General features: G+C 46.7%; 1 protein-coding gene across 3 annotated transcripts in view; it reads left to right on the top strand.

The window, feature by feature from the left end:
- Positions 1 to 15,279, top strand: part of LOC118396087 (sodium channel protein type 2 subunit alpha-like) — a 40,223-nt gene that overhangs the window by 13,877 nt on the left and 11,067 nt on the right. For all 3 annotated transcript variants that reach the window (XM_052488658.1, XM_052488657.1, XM_052488659.1), the window contains 11 exons: positions 1,186 to 1,467; positions 5,219 to 5,282; positions 6,268 to 6,409; positions 6,962 to 7,168; positions 7,958 to 8,221; positions 8,460 to 8,801; positions 9,055 to 9,190; positions 9,664 to 9,902; positions 10,567 to 10,740; positions 10,985 to 11,341; positions 11,530 to 12,075. In XM_052488658.1, the coding sequence (XP_052344618.1) occupies positions 1,186 to 1,467; positions 5,219 to 5,282; positions 6,268 to 6,409; positions 6,962 to 7,168; positions 7,958 to 8,221; positions 8,460 to 8,801; positions 9,055 to 9,190; positions 9,664 to 9,902; positions 10,567 to 10,740; positions 10,985 to 11,341; positions 11,530 to 12,075 (2,753 nt within the window). The remainder of the gene's footprint in view (positions 1 to 1,185; positions 1,468 to 5,218; positions 5,283 to 6,267; positions 6,410 to 6,961; positions 7,169 to 7,957; positions 8,222 to 8,459; positions 8,802 to 9,054; positions 9,191 to 9,663; positions 9,903 to 10,566; positions 10,741 to 10,984; positions 11,342 to 11,529; positions 12,076 to 15,279) is intronic.

The raw sequence follows: 15,279 nt of genomic DNA on the forward strand, positions 1-15,279 counted from the left end.
GGAGAAGGTTTGAGCAGAGGGAAGAGATGATAGGATGGAAGAGGAGAGAGTAGCGGGGGAGAGAGAGCGAAGGTTGGGACGGCGCGATACCATCCGAGTAGGGGCAGTGTGGGAAGTGTTGGATGAGAGCGAGAGGGAAAAGGATACAAGGTAGTGGTCGGAGACTTGGAGGGGAGTTGCAATCACAGCATGATCACAGAGTCGTCCAGAATAGCCGATGCTCTCATGCATGTTTCAGTGTTACTTGCCTCAAGTGAGTATAGAAGTAATTTAGCTCGTCTGGTAGGATGGTGTCACTGGGCAGCTCTCGGCTGTACTTCCCTTTGTAGTCTGTAATAGTTTGCAAGCCCTGACACATCCGACGTGCATCGGAGCCAGTTTAGTACGATTCGATCTTAGTCCTATATTGACGCTTTGCCTGTTTGATGGTTAGTCGGAGGGCATAGCTGGATTTCTTTTAAGCTTCCAGGATAGAGTCCCGCTCCTTGAATGCAGCAGCTCTACCCTTTAGCTCAGTGCGGATGTTGCCTGTAATCCATGGCTTCTGGTTGGGGTATGTACGTACAGTCATTATGGGGACGACATCATCAATGCACTTATTGATGAAGCCAATGACTGAAGTTGTTTACTCCTCAATGCCATCGGAAGAATCCTGGAACATATTCCGGTCTGTGCTAGCAAAACAGTCTGTAGAAAACCTGTAGTTTAGCATCTGCTTAGCATCACTAAAACCCCAACACACTTAGTCCCTATCAAACTGAATGATCGCAATTTGTCTATTATGTCATTATTACATTGCTGTACAGATTACTACGTAATGATATGATACGATATCTGTAGTGATCTGAGTCTATTCAAAAAGAGATTTTGATTGTCAACCAAAATTAGACTTTCTGTGTAGACAGTTTGCCAGGGGTTTATCTAAGTGTGTTAAGAACTGGGTGATCTTAACACCAACAACACCATCTCTGGAGAGATCCACGATCCTCAACCAGCTCCTGTATGAATGTCATACAGAAACTTGACATATGGATCTCCTATGCTGCTTGCTAGCTATCATTGGGGGCTGAAGCATTTCTACATACCTTAGCATTTCTATACTACATTTCTATACCATATTATGTATCTGTTCTATTAATCAGTTGGAGCTGGTAACCAGGACTGTGCGTGGTCCCTCCCTTACAGGACTAAAGACCATCGTGGGCGCTCTGATCCAGTCGGTCAAGAAGCTCTCCGACGTCATGATCCTCACCGTTTTCTGTCTCAGCGTCTTCGCCCTGATTGGCCTGCAGCTCTTCATGGGCAACCTGAGGCAGAAGTGTATCCGCAACCTCGCCAATGACACGACCCCCGACGACCGCCTGAACAGAACTCTGGGAACTCCAGACTTAAATGGAACCGATTTCAACGGAACCGATTTCAACATCACTAGCTCCGTAAACTGGACTGAGTACATCAACAATGAGAGTAAGTTAAGTGCTTGTTTGTCTGCAGGGGCGCCGGGGTAATGAGGGTCGTGTTCTATACCTCAGACAGTATCTGAGTCACACTACTCAGACAGTCTTCATATTCTGTGTAATAAAACCAGACAGCCCATGCCCTGCCCAATTTCTGTGAAGCAGCGTGATAAAGAGTGACAGCGATTGGCCGGAAGGCCGGGGCAAGTGCAAGTAGTGCCCGGTGGGAAATTGTGGCAAACGTGGCGGATAATCGCCCCCACAATAACCCCCTTCTCCCCATCCCCCCCTACACCCTGTCTCTGTGTGAGAAAACAGGCACATAGAGAGAGAGAGAGAGAGAGAGAGAGAGAGAGAGAGAGAGAGAGAGAGAGAGAGAGAGAGAGAGAGAGAGAGAGAGAGAGAGAGAGAGAGAGAGAGAGAGAGAGAGAGAGAGAGAGAGAGAGAGAGAGAGGGCTCCTCACTGGCCGCCGGTGGGGCACGGCAGGCAGGCAGGCAGGCAGGCGGACACACAGACCAGACCAGCAAACATATGACACTGATGTCATGGGGAGAGAGGGGACAAGGCGGAAAGGGAGGAGGAGATAAATGAAGAAGAGAGAAAGGGTAGAGTGAAAATGGTCTATGGATAAAGAGGAAATGGATTTACAAAGATAGAGAGAGCGAGAGCGGGAGAGAGAAGATAGAGAAAACAGGGGAAAATGACAGTCAGTGTTGACGATGGAACTGATGCAATATCATGCAAATAAATCCATTTGAGTGAGAGATGGAAGGATGGAGAGAGTAATGGAGGATGTGAGTCACAGAGGTCTGGGAGGGAGGTGTAGCAGTTAGCTGGGTGAGAGGTCCAGTAAGCCTCTCCATCTCTCTGCAGCCTGCAGCTTTTAGTATTCAAGGCCAGTAGGTCACGGGGTCAAACTCTCTCTTGGACAACTCTGTCCTCCTCCCCTGAGCTGTTGTACACTGTCAAACAGACAGTATATGTCTCCTTGACCTCCAGTCTCAGGGGATGCATTGGTTTATATCCTTGTATAATGCAATGTTTACTCCTTGCATCCTTTGTTTTTGTGAATTATTTATTTATTGACAACAATCTATCATTCACCCACAGTAATGGCTATGGTGTTTATTGTGGTCCTCCTTGGTCCATAGTGTTCCCAGGTATGGTCATGATGAGATATTGTTAGAGTTATTACCTCTGCACTATATATATACTGTATATACGTATATATATATATATATATATATATATATATATATATATATATATATATATATATATATATATATACACACACATATACACAATTCACAGTTTTGACGTCTCACTATTATTCTACAATATAGAAAATAGTAAAAATAAAGAAAACCCCTTGAATGAGTAGGTGTTCTGAGTTTGAAGTTATGCCTTGAAATACATCTACAGGTACACATCCAATTGGCTCAAATGATGTCAATTCGTTTATCAGAAGCTTCTAAAGCATTGACAGCATTTTCTGGAATTTTCCAAGCTATTTGAAGGCACAGTCAACTTGGTGTATGTAAACTTCTGACCCACTGTTATTGTGATACAGTGAATTATAAATTAAATCATCTGTAAACAATTGTAAAAAATGATTGTGTCATGCGCAAAGTAGATGTCCTAACCGACATGCCACAACTATAGTTTATGAACAAGAAATTTGTGTAGTGGTTGAAAAACGACTTTTAATGACTCCAACCTAAATGGATGTAAACTTCCGACTTCAATTGTATATATATATATATATACTGTATATACTGAACAAAAATATAAACGAAACATATGACAATTCCAATGATTTTACTGAGTTACACAACTGAGTTACACATGCTAACTAGAATAGAGCACGTGGCGCTAATACAAGAGAGTGGAGAGGACAATACTATTTCACCAGAATTTAGTTGGGTAATTTGATGCAGTCAAGTCAGTCGTCTATATTTTGGTTCAGTACACAGTATATTAAGGACACCTTCCTAATATTGAGTTGCACCCCCCTTTATACGATATATATATATATATATATATATATATATATATATATATATATATATATATATATATATATATATATATATATATATACAGTATATAATGACAATAACAATTATTTTAATAAAGTGCTTTTGTTTATTTCACTTAAAGCACTCAAACACTGGGCCACAGCGTATTGTTTGCTTAATTCATAAATCTGAATTTTGTACAAGTTTGAAAACCCATTAAGATTATTTGCTAAATTTTGAATCTTTTAATCCAGTTTCAAACCTCCCTCCTCTCTTTCCTCCCTGCTTGCCTCCCTCCTCTCTTTCCTCCCTGCCTGCCTCCCTCCTCTCTTTCCTCCCTGCCTGCCTCCCTCCTCTCTTTCCTCCCTGCCCGCCTCCCTCCTCTCTTTCCTCCCTGCCTGCCTGCCTCCCTCCTCTCTTTCCTCCCTGCCCACCTCCCTCCTCTCTTTCCTCCCTACCTGCCTCCCTCCTCTCTTTCCTCCCTGCCTGCCTCCCTCCTCTCTTTCCTTCCTGCCTGCCTGCCTCCCTCCTCTCTTTCCTCCCTGCCTGCCTCCCTCCTCTCTCTCCTCCCTCCCTGCCTCCCTCCTCTCTTTCCTCCCTGCCTGCCTCCCTCCTCTCTTTCCTCCCTGCCTGCCTCCCTCCTCTCTTTCCTCCCTGCCTGCCTTCTTCCTCTCTCTCCTCCCCTCCCTGCCTCCCTCCTCTCTTTCCTCCCTGCCTGCCTCCCTCCTCTCTCTCCTCCCTCCCTGCCTCCCTCCTCTCTTTCCTCCCTGCCTGCCTCCCTCCTCTCTCTCCTCCCTCCCTGCCTCCCTCCTCTCTTTCCTCCCTGCCTGCCTACCTCCTCTCTTTCCTCCCTGCCTCCCTCCTCTCTTTCCTCCCTGCCTGCCTCCTTCCTCTCTCTCCTCCCTCCCTGCCTCCCTCCTCTCTTTCCTCCCTGCCTGCCTCCCTCCTCTCTCTCCTCCCTGCCTGCCTCCCTCCTCTCTTTCCTCTCTGCCTGTCTCCCTCCTCTCTCTCCTCCCTGCCTGCCTGCCTCCATCCTCTCTTTCCTCCCTGCCCACCTCCCTCCTCTCTTTCCTCCCTACCTGCCTCCCTCCTCTCTTTCCTCCCTGCCTGCCTCCCTCCTCTCTTTCCTTCCTGCCTGCCTGCCTCCCTCCTCTCTTTCCTCCCTGCCTGCCTCCCTCCTCTCTCTCCTCCCTCCCTGCCTCCCTCCTCTCTTTCCTCCCTGCCTGCCTCCCTCCTCTCTTTCCTCCCTGCCTGCCTCCCTCCTCTCTTTCCTCCCTGCCTGCCTCCTTCCTCTCTCTCCTCCCTCCCTGCCTCCCTCCTCTCTTTCCTCCCTGCCTGCCTCCCTCCTCTCTCTCCTCCCTCCCTGCCTCCCTCCTCTCTTTCCTCCCTGCCTGCCTCCCTCCTCTCTCTCCTCCCTCCCTGCCTCCCTCCTCTCTTTCCTCCCTGCCTGCCTACCTCCTCTCTTTCCTCCCTGCCTCCCTCCTCTCTTTCCTCCCTGCCTGCCTCCTTCCTCTCTCTCCTCCCTCCCTGCCTCCCTCCTCTCTTTCCTCCCTGCCTGCCTCCCTCCTCTCTCTCCTCCCTGCCTGCCTCCCTCCTCTCTTTCCTCTCTGCCTGTCTCCCTCCTCTCTTTCCTCTCTGCCTGCCTCCCTCCTCTCTTTCCTCCCTGCCTGCCTCCCTCCTTTCCTCGAGCGCTCCTCAACATATTGACTGATTGTTCCTCTCTCTGTTCTTCCTTCTAGGTAATTACTATTACCTCCTCAACCGCAGGGACGCCCTCCTCTGTGGGAATGGCAGTGGAGCCGGGTGAGACTTGACAACATCCTTTATTTACATAGCCAATTACATTCACCAACCCAGCCTCAACACGCATACGGAATTACTGAGCACGATTACATGCGCACCATAAATATGATTATTGTGCACTGTCAGATGAATGCAATAGTTTAATTAAAACCTTTACGTGCTTTGCAAAAAGAACGGTTTACCTAATAATCATGTTTAAATGGACACATCTGAAAATCAGCAGACAAGATAAACGTTTTACAACACTGAACATGTTATTTTTTGCAAAGGCTATTTGATTGAGTTTGAACAAATTAAGTTTGTTTGTGAAAAATATTTCAAAGATGCATCCTTTCAGGTTTTCTGAACTCACTTCCCTCACTCATAAGAGGGAGGCTTTATGCTTCCGGTCCTGGCACATGCACAGATCAAATACACAGCTGGAAAGGCCGATAAAAGCTGTTTACATGTCCTAATAATTAGAAAGATTGCTCAGAAAACCAGGTGTTTTAATCAACTTTGACCTTACGCCGATTAAGATCATCCGATTAAGGTGTTTACATGACTAATGCCATACTCGGCCTTCTGCCATAATCAGTTTAATATCGAGTTATTAGTGTGCATGTAAGCATACTCACTTGTTTCCTTAACACTTAGGCATTGACGACATGCTAACTAGAATAGAGCACTTGGTGCTAATACAAGAGAGTGGAGAGGACTATACTATTTCAGCAGAATTGACTAATTTGATGCAGTCAAGTCGGTCTAATAAAAACGAGTGCCACTTACAGTGGATAGTGTTAATGTAGTCAGGCTGATCTTAGTGAATCAAATCCTATTCAGTGTACGTACAGTTAAGTCGATCGAATGAAAACCAATGCTGCTCAGTGGACGCTGTAAATATCCACTGTATCGCTCTGTACTGTACAAGTGGCTTGTGGCAGTGGTTTAGTGACCACCACATGGTTGCTGACCTGTGTGTTGTGTATGGGGGTCTTCACCACAGGCTGTGCCCAGAGGGATTCACGTGCATTAAGGCGGGCAGGAACCCAGACTACGACTACACAAGCTTCGACTCGTTTGGCTGGGCCTTCCTGTCCCTGTTCAGACTCATGACCCAGGACTTCTGGGAAAACCTCTACCAACAGGTGGGCCAAAGCTATTGGTTAGAAACAAAATGGCCGCTCACTGTTTGCTGATCTGATATGCTTGACCCCTTTTAGTGCTTTTTCATTGAAAATAACAGTGAAACAACTCAGGAATACTGGTAAAGAAAAGAAAATGCATATGATGAAAACAATTATCTATCTCCCTTCCTCTATCCCTCTCTCTCTCCCTCCCCTCCCTCTATCCCTCTCTCTCTCTCCCTCCCCTCCCTCTATCCCTCTTCCCCCTCCCTCTATCTCTCCCTCTTTCCCCTCCCTAACTACCTACCTCCCTATCCCTCCCTCCCTCCCCCTCCCTCCCTCCCTCCCTCCCTCCCTCCCTCCCTCCCTCCTTCTGTCTCTCTCTCTCTCACTCTCTCTCTGTCTCCTCCTCTCTTCCTCCCCCTCTCTCCCTCCACCATCCCACTCTCTCTCTGTCTCCTTCTCTCTTCCTCCCCCTCTCTCTCCCTCCACCACCCCACTCTCTCTGTCTCCTTCTCTCTTCCTCCCCCTCTCTCTCCCCCCGCCGTCCGTCTCTCTCTCCCTCCCTCTTAGACCCTGCGAGCGGCGGGGAAGCCCTACATGATCTTCTTTGTGTTGGTGATCTTCTTGGGTTCCTTCTACCTGGTCAACCTGATCCTGGCTGTGGTGGCCATGGCCTACGACGAGCAGAACCAGGCCACCATAGAGGAGGCAGCCCAGAAGGAGGAGGAGTTCCAGGCCATGCTGGAGCAGCTCAAGAGACAGCAGGAGGAAGCATTGGTATTGGCTGATTTTCTGCTTGTGCATTTGCATTAGAGAGTTTGACTTTTTTTAAAATCATTTGCATTTGAGTCATTACGCAGACCATCTTATCCAGAGCAATGACACAGTAGTGGGTGCATACAGTCCTCCCTGTCTTTCTCTGTCTTTCGCTACCCTGCCCTCTATTGCCCTTCTCTCTTAAGTCCATAATCCTCTCTTGCATAAGTATGTCTTGGTGCTTGCTTGGTGTCAAGCTTCTACAGACAAGGGTGCTCCATTACTATGGAAACAAGAGGTAGATAGAGAAGGAATAATTACTCTGTGTGGTATTGGTAGTACAGTATTAGGTTCTGTGGAGGGAGGGAGGTTCCATCTGCTACACACATCATTTATTATTTACAATAACAGCTTGACCAGCAAGTGTCCAGCAATACAATAATAACAAAAACATGGATATCACGAAGATGTTATATACTGAGTATAAGCATGGTTGCTTTTGAAAAATGAATGACTTCATTCTTTTTGTTGTTGTAAATGAATCCACAGTTATTCAGGTTTTGCAGGGCTTGTAATTAAAGAGCAATTGGGTTGTTCACTTGCTTCCGGAACAGATAACCTTTTAATCTTTGACAGTTTCGTTTGGAGAACAGTCAGTTTGTGGGACAAATTACAGGCCTCCATTTTTAGAAGTTCTTTGAAGATGATTTGGGTATTTTTGTGTTGCCTGCTGCTCTGCTCTGTGCTCTGTCCACCAAAGACGGGTGGCGGTTGCCGTGACAACTGTGCTTGTGTGTGATTGGCTGGCAGGTTGCCGCGGCAGCAGCCACAGAGAGCCACGGAGAGTACAGCGGGAGAGGGGGGCCCTCCTCAGAAGTGTCCTCAGGGACCTCCAAACTCAGCTCCAAGAGTGCCAAGGAGAGAATGAACCGTCAGAAGAAGAGAAAAGAGAGGGGTGAGCACAAGAAGTTCCACAAGTCCGAGTCGGAGGACAGTATCAAGAGGCTAAGCTTCCGGTTTTCGATAGATGCCAACCGGCTGTCCTACGAGAAGAGATGCTCCTCACCCAACCAGGCGAGTACACAGTGAGGGGAAAGGGTCATTGTCTTCGTCACCATTGTCCTCATTACCATCATCTTCCTCATCACTCCACCGGGCAGAGTGTCCACTGAGCCACTCCAATCATGTTGATCTCCCTTCTTCCGTTTCATAACCTCCATAACCTCCAACCTCCTCCTCTTTTTCAGTACTGATACCTTTCTCTCCTCTCCCCTTTCTTTTTTTCCTCCCTCTCCCTCTCCTCTTCCACCAGTCTCTCCTCAGTATCCGCGGCTCCCTCTTCTCCCCGAGGAGGAACAGCCAAGCTAGCCTGTTTAGCTTCCGAGGCCGCGCCCGCGACGTTGTCTCCGATAACGACTTCGCCGACGACGAGCAAAGCACGTTCGAGGACACCGACAGCCGCCGCGGCTCCTTGTTCGTGCCTTGCCGCGTCGAGTGCCGCTCCAGCACGGTCAGTCAGACTAGCCTGGTCCCTCAGCGCATCCTGCTGCCCGCCAACGGCAAGATGCACTGCACCGTGGACTGTAACGGCGTCGTCTCGCTAGTGGGAGGGACCTCGGTGCCCACCTCGCCTGTAGGACTGCTCCTGCCTGAGGTGAGCTATAGTTTTTATCAGTCCAGGCTCCAAATGTTATTCATTTTCTTTTGATTGAGCCAGATGACCGGGGTTTGCACTTTTGGGATTATTCCGTTGGTTCCTTTGCCCAGCTAAAGTATTTGACAGAAAAGAAGTACTATTTGAAGTGAACCCAACATTGTTGGTTTAGTCATGGTTAGGGTCAGGAGTCCCTTACAGGCCACCGAGTCCGTACACTGAATAACTCTTCCAGATGTTTCTTGATCTCCAGGGGACGACCACTGACTCTGAGATGAGGCTGAAGAAGAGGAGGTCTCGCCAGGCTTCCATGGTCTACCTAGATGAACCAGACAGAGCCAGAGCCAGAGCGATGAGTGTGGCCAGTATTCTCACCAACACCATGGAGGGTTGGTGTCACACCAAGTTATTCAATAATGTGTTATTATACCAGACCGATGAACCGAACATCATAGCCTACAACAACCATTATAATGTGTGTGCCATCAATGAAGTGTCCTCCTTAGCATGATAAAAGCATGATAGCACTTTCCTGAAAGTTAACTATATGATATTTGATACTTCTTATACGTGCTTATAACAAGTCATAATGCCTTATATGTGCCATTATGTGGACATGTATACATGCCAACAGGTGGCAGGTAGCCTAGCCTTTAACCCCTAGCCACTAATAATGAGGTTGTTTGTTCAAATCCCTGAGTCGACTGGGTGAAAAATCTGTCTGAGCCCCTGAGCAAGTCATTTAACCTAATTGCTCCTGTAAGTCCCTCTGGAGAAGAGCGTCTGCTAAATGACTCAATCGTTGTTTTTTTTAAGGGGGGGGGGGATGACTCCAAAATGTGTCTGTTTTAACCCTTTCCAGAGCTTGAAGAGTCCAGGCAGAAGTGTCCACCATGCTGGTATAAGTTTGCCAACACCTATCTGATCTGGGACTGCTGTCCTATGTGGTTGAGCTTCAAGGGGATCGTCAACACGGTGGTGATGGACCCCTTTGTGGACCTGGCCATCACCGTCTGCATCGTCCTCAACACCCTGTTCATGGCCATGGAACATTATCCCATGACCACGGAGTTCAACCACGTCCTCTCTGTCGGGAACTTGGTAAGTGTTCGATATTATTGATGTAAACTTGCAAGGCTTTTTCGAAATATCAAGCTGTTAAAGAGAGACTGTCACTGGGATGGTTTTCTCCCCTAACAGCCATTTCTAATTGTATATTTTTTTCTTCATCAATATATATTTCCATATTTTTTTCACTCAGCAATCTATGTCAAATGAATTGTGAAATAGAAACACAGGTAAATAAATGCCTTACATAGTACATCTATTGAACAATACTTCACAACACATACATCAGAAACAGTTACAAATGATAGAGATCCATTCATGGATGTACAGGTCTGGTGGATAAGAGTTCAGAAATGTCCGCTGCTGCTTTTTTCATTTCTAAGGAATTTGTACGGAAAATCTCTTGCGCCTGATATAGCTTCTCCTCAAAGTCACACGTGGCACCTTCCAAATCCCCAATCTGTTATTTTTCACGGTTTCATTGTCTAAGTCTATTTTAAGAAGATTCAGCCATCAAGTTGGCCACATACTGTTGAAACTGTATACAAAGATGTACATCTATCCACTATCCATAGGTCCAAATATGTGTGGCTAGCCAAGCTTAACCCACACACTACCCACACAACCACTAACACTCAGTCTATGGAAGTATTTCCAACCGTGCTCAAATCTAACTACTGCCTCTGTCTCTGTGTAGGTGTTTACAGGCATCTTCACGGCTGAGATGTGTTTCAAGCTAATCGCTCTGGATCCCTACTACTACTTTCAACAGGGGTGGAACATATTTGACGGCATCATTGTCAGTCTGAGTCTGATGGAGCTCGGCCTGGCCAATGTGGAGGGCCTGTCTGTGCTCCGGTCTTTCCGATTGGTGAGATCCCACTTCTGACACCAGTTTCTCCCGAGTCGACCCTGTCAGAGCAGATTGTGTACCTTCTAGTTGCCACATTTCTACAGGAAACATAACCATACTACCCCCTGTACTCCCCCCTGTACTCCTTGATACAGTGCTAATATTCATCTTCATCCTTTGTTGATTGACGCTAGCTGGATATTAATACCGTAGTCACAATCAGGAACAACAAAACTCCTCATGTGATTCTTCTTGTCAACAGTTGAGGGTGTTCAAACTGGCCAAGTCTTGGCCCACCCTGAACATGCTGATCAAGATCATCGGTAACTCGGTGGGAGCTCTGGGTAATTTGACACTGGTCCTAGCCATCATCGTGTTCATCTTCGCCGTGGTGGGCATGCAGCTGTTCGGCAAGAGCTACAAGGAGTGTGTGTGTAAGATCGCAGACAACTGCCAGCTGCCCCGCTGGCACATGCACGACTTCTTCCACTCGTTCCTCATCGTGTTCCGGGTGCTGTGTGGGGAGTGGATCGAGACCATGTGGGACTGTATGGAGGTGGCTGGCCAGAGCATGTGTCTCATCGTCTTTATGATGGTCATGGTTATAGGGAACCTGGTGGTAGGTGTTTTTGCTGTTAGTCATTGTATATCCCAAAATCCCCATACCTATGGATGATATCACTGCAGCAAATATGTTTAAGCATTGCCATATTTAAGTGATATGCAATATTCAATATTAACTGAATCTCCATATTAACAACTGAACCCAGATCAGAATGTACACCTTTCCTCCCTCTTTCTCTACAGGTTCTGAATCTGTTCCTGGCCCTGCTGCTCAGCTCCTTCAGCGCCGACAACCTGGCGGCCACAGACGACGACAGCGAGATGAACAACCTGCAGATCGCTGTGGGCCGCATCCAGAGGGGCGTGGCCTGGGTCAAGGTGACCATCCGCCAGGTTATCCAGAGCCTGTTCCTCGGGGGCGGAGCCACCAAACGGGTCAAGGGGGAGTCACTGGAGGGGGGTAAGACCCTGGACGAGCTCCACAGCTCCATCAACGGCAAGGGGGGCAACTGCATCTCAAAACACTCGTTGGTCGAGATCACTAAAGATCCGAGTGGGGTCTATCTGAAGGAGGGGAACGGGCGGCCCGGAGGGGGGTTGGGGGTGGGGTTAGGAGACAGTACGGAGAATTACCCAAAGGAGGAGTGCAACTACATGTCGTTCATCCACAACCCCAGCCTGACGGTGAGCGTGCCCATCGCGGTGTGCGAGTCAGACTTTGAGACCGCTATCACAGAGGACTTCAGCAGCGACTCGGCCTCCGAGGAAATGTCGATTTGCAGCAAAGAGGTAAGAGGTTTGACTAGAGACCCCTTTGCTACTCCGTTAAGTAGCAACGAGCACAGTCACATCACATCTTTTAATTGTGGTATCTTTGAGTGGTGTCTGTGTTCGTTTTGAGTGGTGTCTGTGTTAGTTTTGAGTGGTGTCTGTGTTAGTTTTGAGTGGTGTCTGTGTTAGTTCTGAGTGGTGTCTGTGTTAGTTTTGATAGGTGTCTGTGTTACTGGAGGTGGCCTGATTTAGCTTGAGCTTAAGCAGAGTAAGCGCTTTTGGGACTATTCCATTTGTTTGCACTTTTGGGACAATTCCATTGGTTTACACTTTTGGGACAATTCCATTGGTTTACACTTTTGGGACAATTCCTTTAGTTAACACTATTGGGATTGTTCCATTGGTTTACTAGCCTTGTGAACCAGAACTAACCGTGTGTGCTCCCGTTACGTGTCATGTGTAGTGAAACAGAATGTGAGCTCGGGAGATCAGGAGGGTTGAACAAGGCTTATTTGTTTACACCTTTTGGACTATTCCATTGGTTTACACTTTTGGGACTGTGCCATTGGTTCCATTTTGTCAGGCAAGCTAAATACAGCGCAACTCTATGGTATTTCATCGTTTTTGTCATATGTGTTTGACCAAGGTCTGCTGTGTTTGACGTAGATCTGTAAACAGAATCAGTGGTGAAGTGGAAGGGAAACGCACATTATCGGCGTTCACACACCTTTTCATCTTGCCAGGCGTTTACCGACCTAAAGAGGAAAAATGCATTGAAAATATAGGCAGCGTTACTTTATTCACCAATTATTTTTTACCACCACATCAATGGATAGAATCTGAGAAGTCCAGACTTTCCAGAGGCAGTTACCAGCTAGTTATTTTGCTGACTCATTGAGTCATTGCACCAAGTCATTTAGCCTAGTCCACTATCCAGGGAGTTGTAGTATACTGTTATAAAGCCCTAGGCGTCAAAACAATGACGTAGCATGAGAGGACAGTACAGTCACTGCAGGTGCTTCTACTCCTGCATTGCTTGCTGTTCTGGGTTTTAGGCTGGGTTTCTGTACAACACTTAGTGACATCACCTGATGTAAGAAGGGCTTTATAAATACATTTGAAATTTGCTGATGATTGACCACGGATGATGAGTCAGAATGGCCTATGGCCCAAGTAGCAGGTCGTTTCTGGATGTTCTCATTAGATATCTATAATGGGCTGATGTGTGTGTTATCTGGTTGACTGAGTATACAGGCGGGCAAATGGGTCTTCACTATTATATGCACTTGTTGAAATAAGTTGTTTAGAGCAGCGTCCTTGCAAAGAGTGAAGTGAAGTGTGTGTGTGTGTGTGTGTGGGGGGGTGTTCACGGATGTGTGTGGGTGTTCACGGATTTGTGTGGGTGTTGACAGATGTGTGTGGAGGCTCACGGATGTGTGTGGCGGCTCATTTCTCACACATTAAATCCCTTTCATTAGAAATCACACCAGTGAGATTTTAAAATAAACCACATTTTTATAATAGACTGTAAATTAAGGCCGGAAGACAGATAAAGGACTATCCCACTCACTGGCCTACACACACACACACACACACACACACACACACACACACACACACACACACACACACACACACACACACACACACACACACACACACACACACACACACACACACACACACACACACACAACATTCTGGAGCAGATTTTGTAAATAAGATGTGTGTCTGCTTCGAAGACATAATGTCACGTTAGGCTAGGAGGGTAAGCCTTCTGGGCTCTGTAGCCCCGCCCCCACATCTCCAGAACAGAGCCAAGGACAGGGAGTGTCGCCAACCTGCCCCCAGCCAACTCCTTCAGTTATTAGAGAAATCTAGCCTGGTCTGTTTCTGGCCATGACTCTCCATGCAACAAATATGGATTAGATGCCAGCTGCTGATCCCCATTCTCCCTTATAAATAATAGCTTCAAATTAGTCTATTTATTTGGGAACCGTGTGTGTGTGAGTGTGACTTTGTGCTACGAACAGTACAAGGTCAATTGTCGTCCTCACAAACTGTTTCATCCTATTCTATATCATCCCGGAGCCTTGTCTTCTAAAGTGTTTCTCTGTGGATAACCTGTTTCCTTATGTGCCTTGCAGCTGATTGATGAAAACAGACACCGAGGTTGCACTGTACATTATGAGCTGGCTTTCACGGTTGCATCACTCTGCCTTGCTTAACCCACCGTTTGTTATTGCAGCTGTGTTACAGACGCTCACAAGGTTGTCAGTGAGAGAGAGGAGACTTGTAAGACCATTTTATTCTACATAGCACTAACCATGAAGACTGCCTATGCCATTTTACAGAACCAACCAATACTTATCTTGCATCTTTTTCGATGGATTGCCAATTGTTTTTTTCTATGCCTGACTGCCCTCCCCAACTGCTTTCCTCTGTTGTCCCTGGCCTTTCTTTTCTTCTATCCCCCCTTCATCTCATTTCTTTTATTTCTAATTTGATCATCAGGCTTTTTTTTTGTAGTTTCAACACCAATATGAATGAGCTGCATCCACGTTTCAAATTGATAGGTGAAGTCATGTGACTTGTTTTTGCTTCTGATTTCCTTGCTTGGTTTGTATTGATTGCTTTTGGAGGTGATTGGCATTGACCACCCCCAAGATTGAGAAAAAATAACAGAGAATGAATGAAGAGAGAAAAGGAGAAGAGGAAGAGACAAAGATGAAATAAATTAATTTTGCCCAAAGTACTTTAGGTTAAATTCACAAGGGTTACATGTTCTCCCTGTATAGATCTAGTGAATATTTTGGAGTCTGAATATTAGTCTCTTTGAACCCCTGGTAGACTAGCGGTTGCACAGTCAGCCATTCCATACTGAACTGATGCGGCAATTATAGCAAACACCCAAGTGAAATCAAGACGCAAATTACATATTGCCTTCCAAAAGCATGGCAGGAGGGCACCCTCCATTTATATATAACCTTTTCCCTGAACAGAGAGAGAGAGAGAGAGAGAGAGAGAGAGAGAGAGAGAGAGAGACTGGAAAAGAGAGAGAAGGAGAAGATGTGTGAAAGAATAGAGAGAGGGAGGGAGATGGAAAGGACGGAACAAGCAGGATGAGAAAATGTGTGAGACAGAGGGAGAGATGAGAGAGAGAGAGAGAGAGAGAGAGAGAGAGAGAGAGAGAGCATGTGTGAGAGAGGTATGTATATATAT

This window comes from Oncorhynchus keta, chromosome 30, assembly GCF_023373465.1.
Source record: "Oncorhynchus keta strain PuntledgeMale-10-30-2019 chromosome 30, Oket_V2, whole genome shotgun sequence".
Taxonomy (NCBI): Eukaryota; Metazoa; Chordata; class Actinopteri; order Salmoniformes; family Salmonidae; genus Oncorhynchus; species Oncorhynchus keta.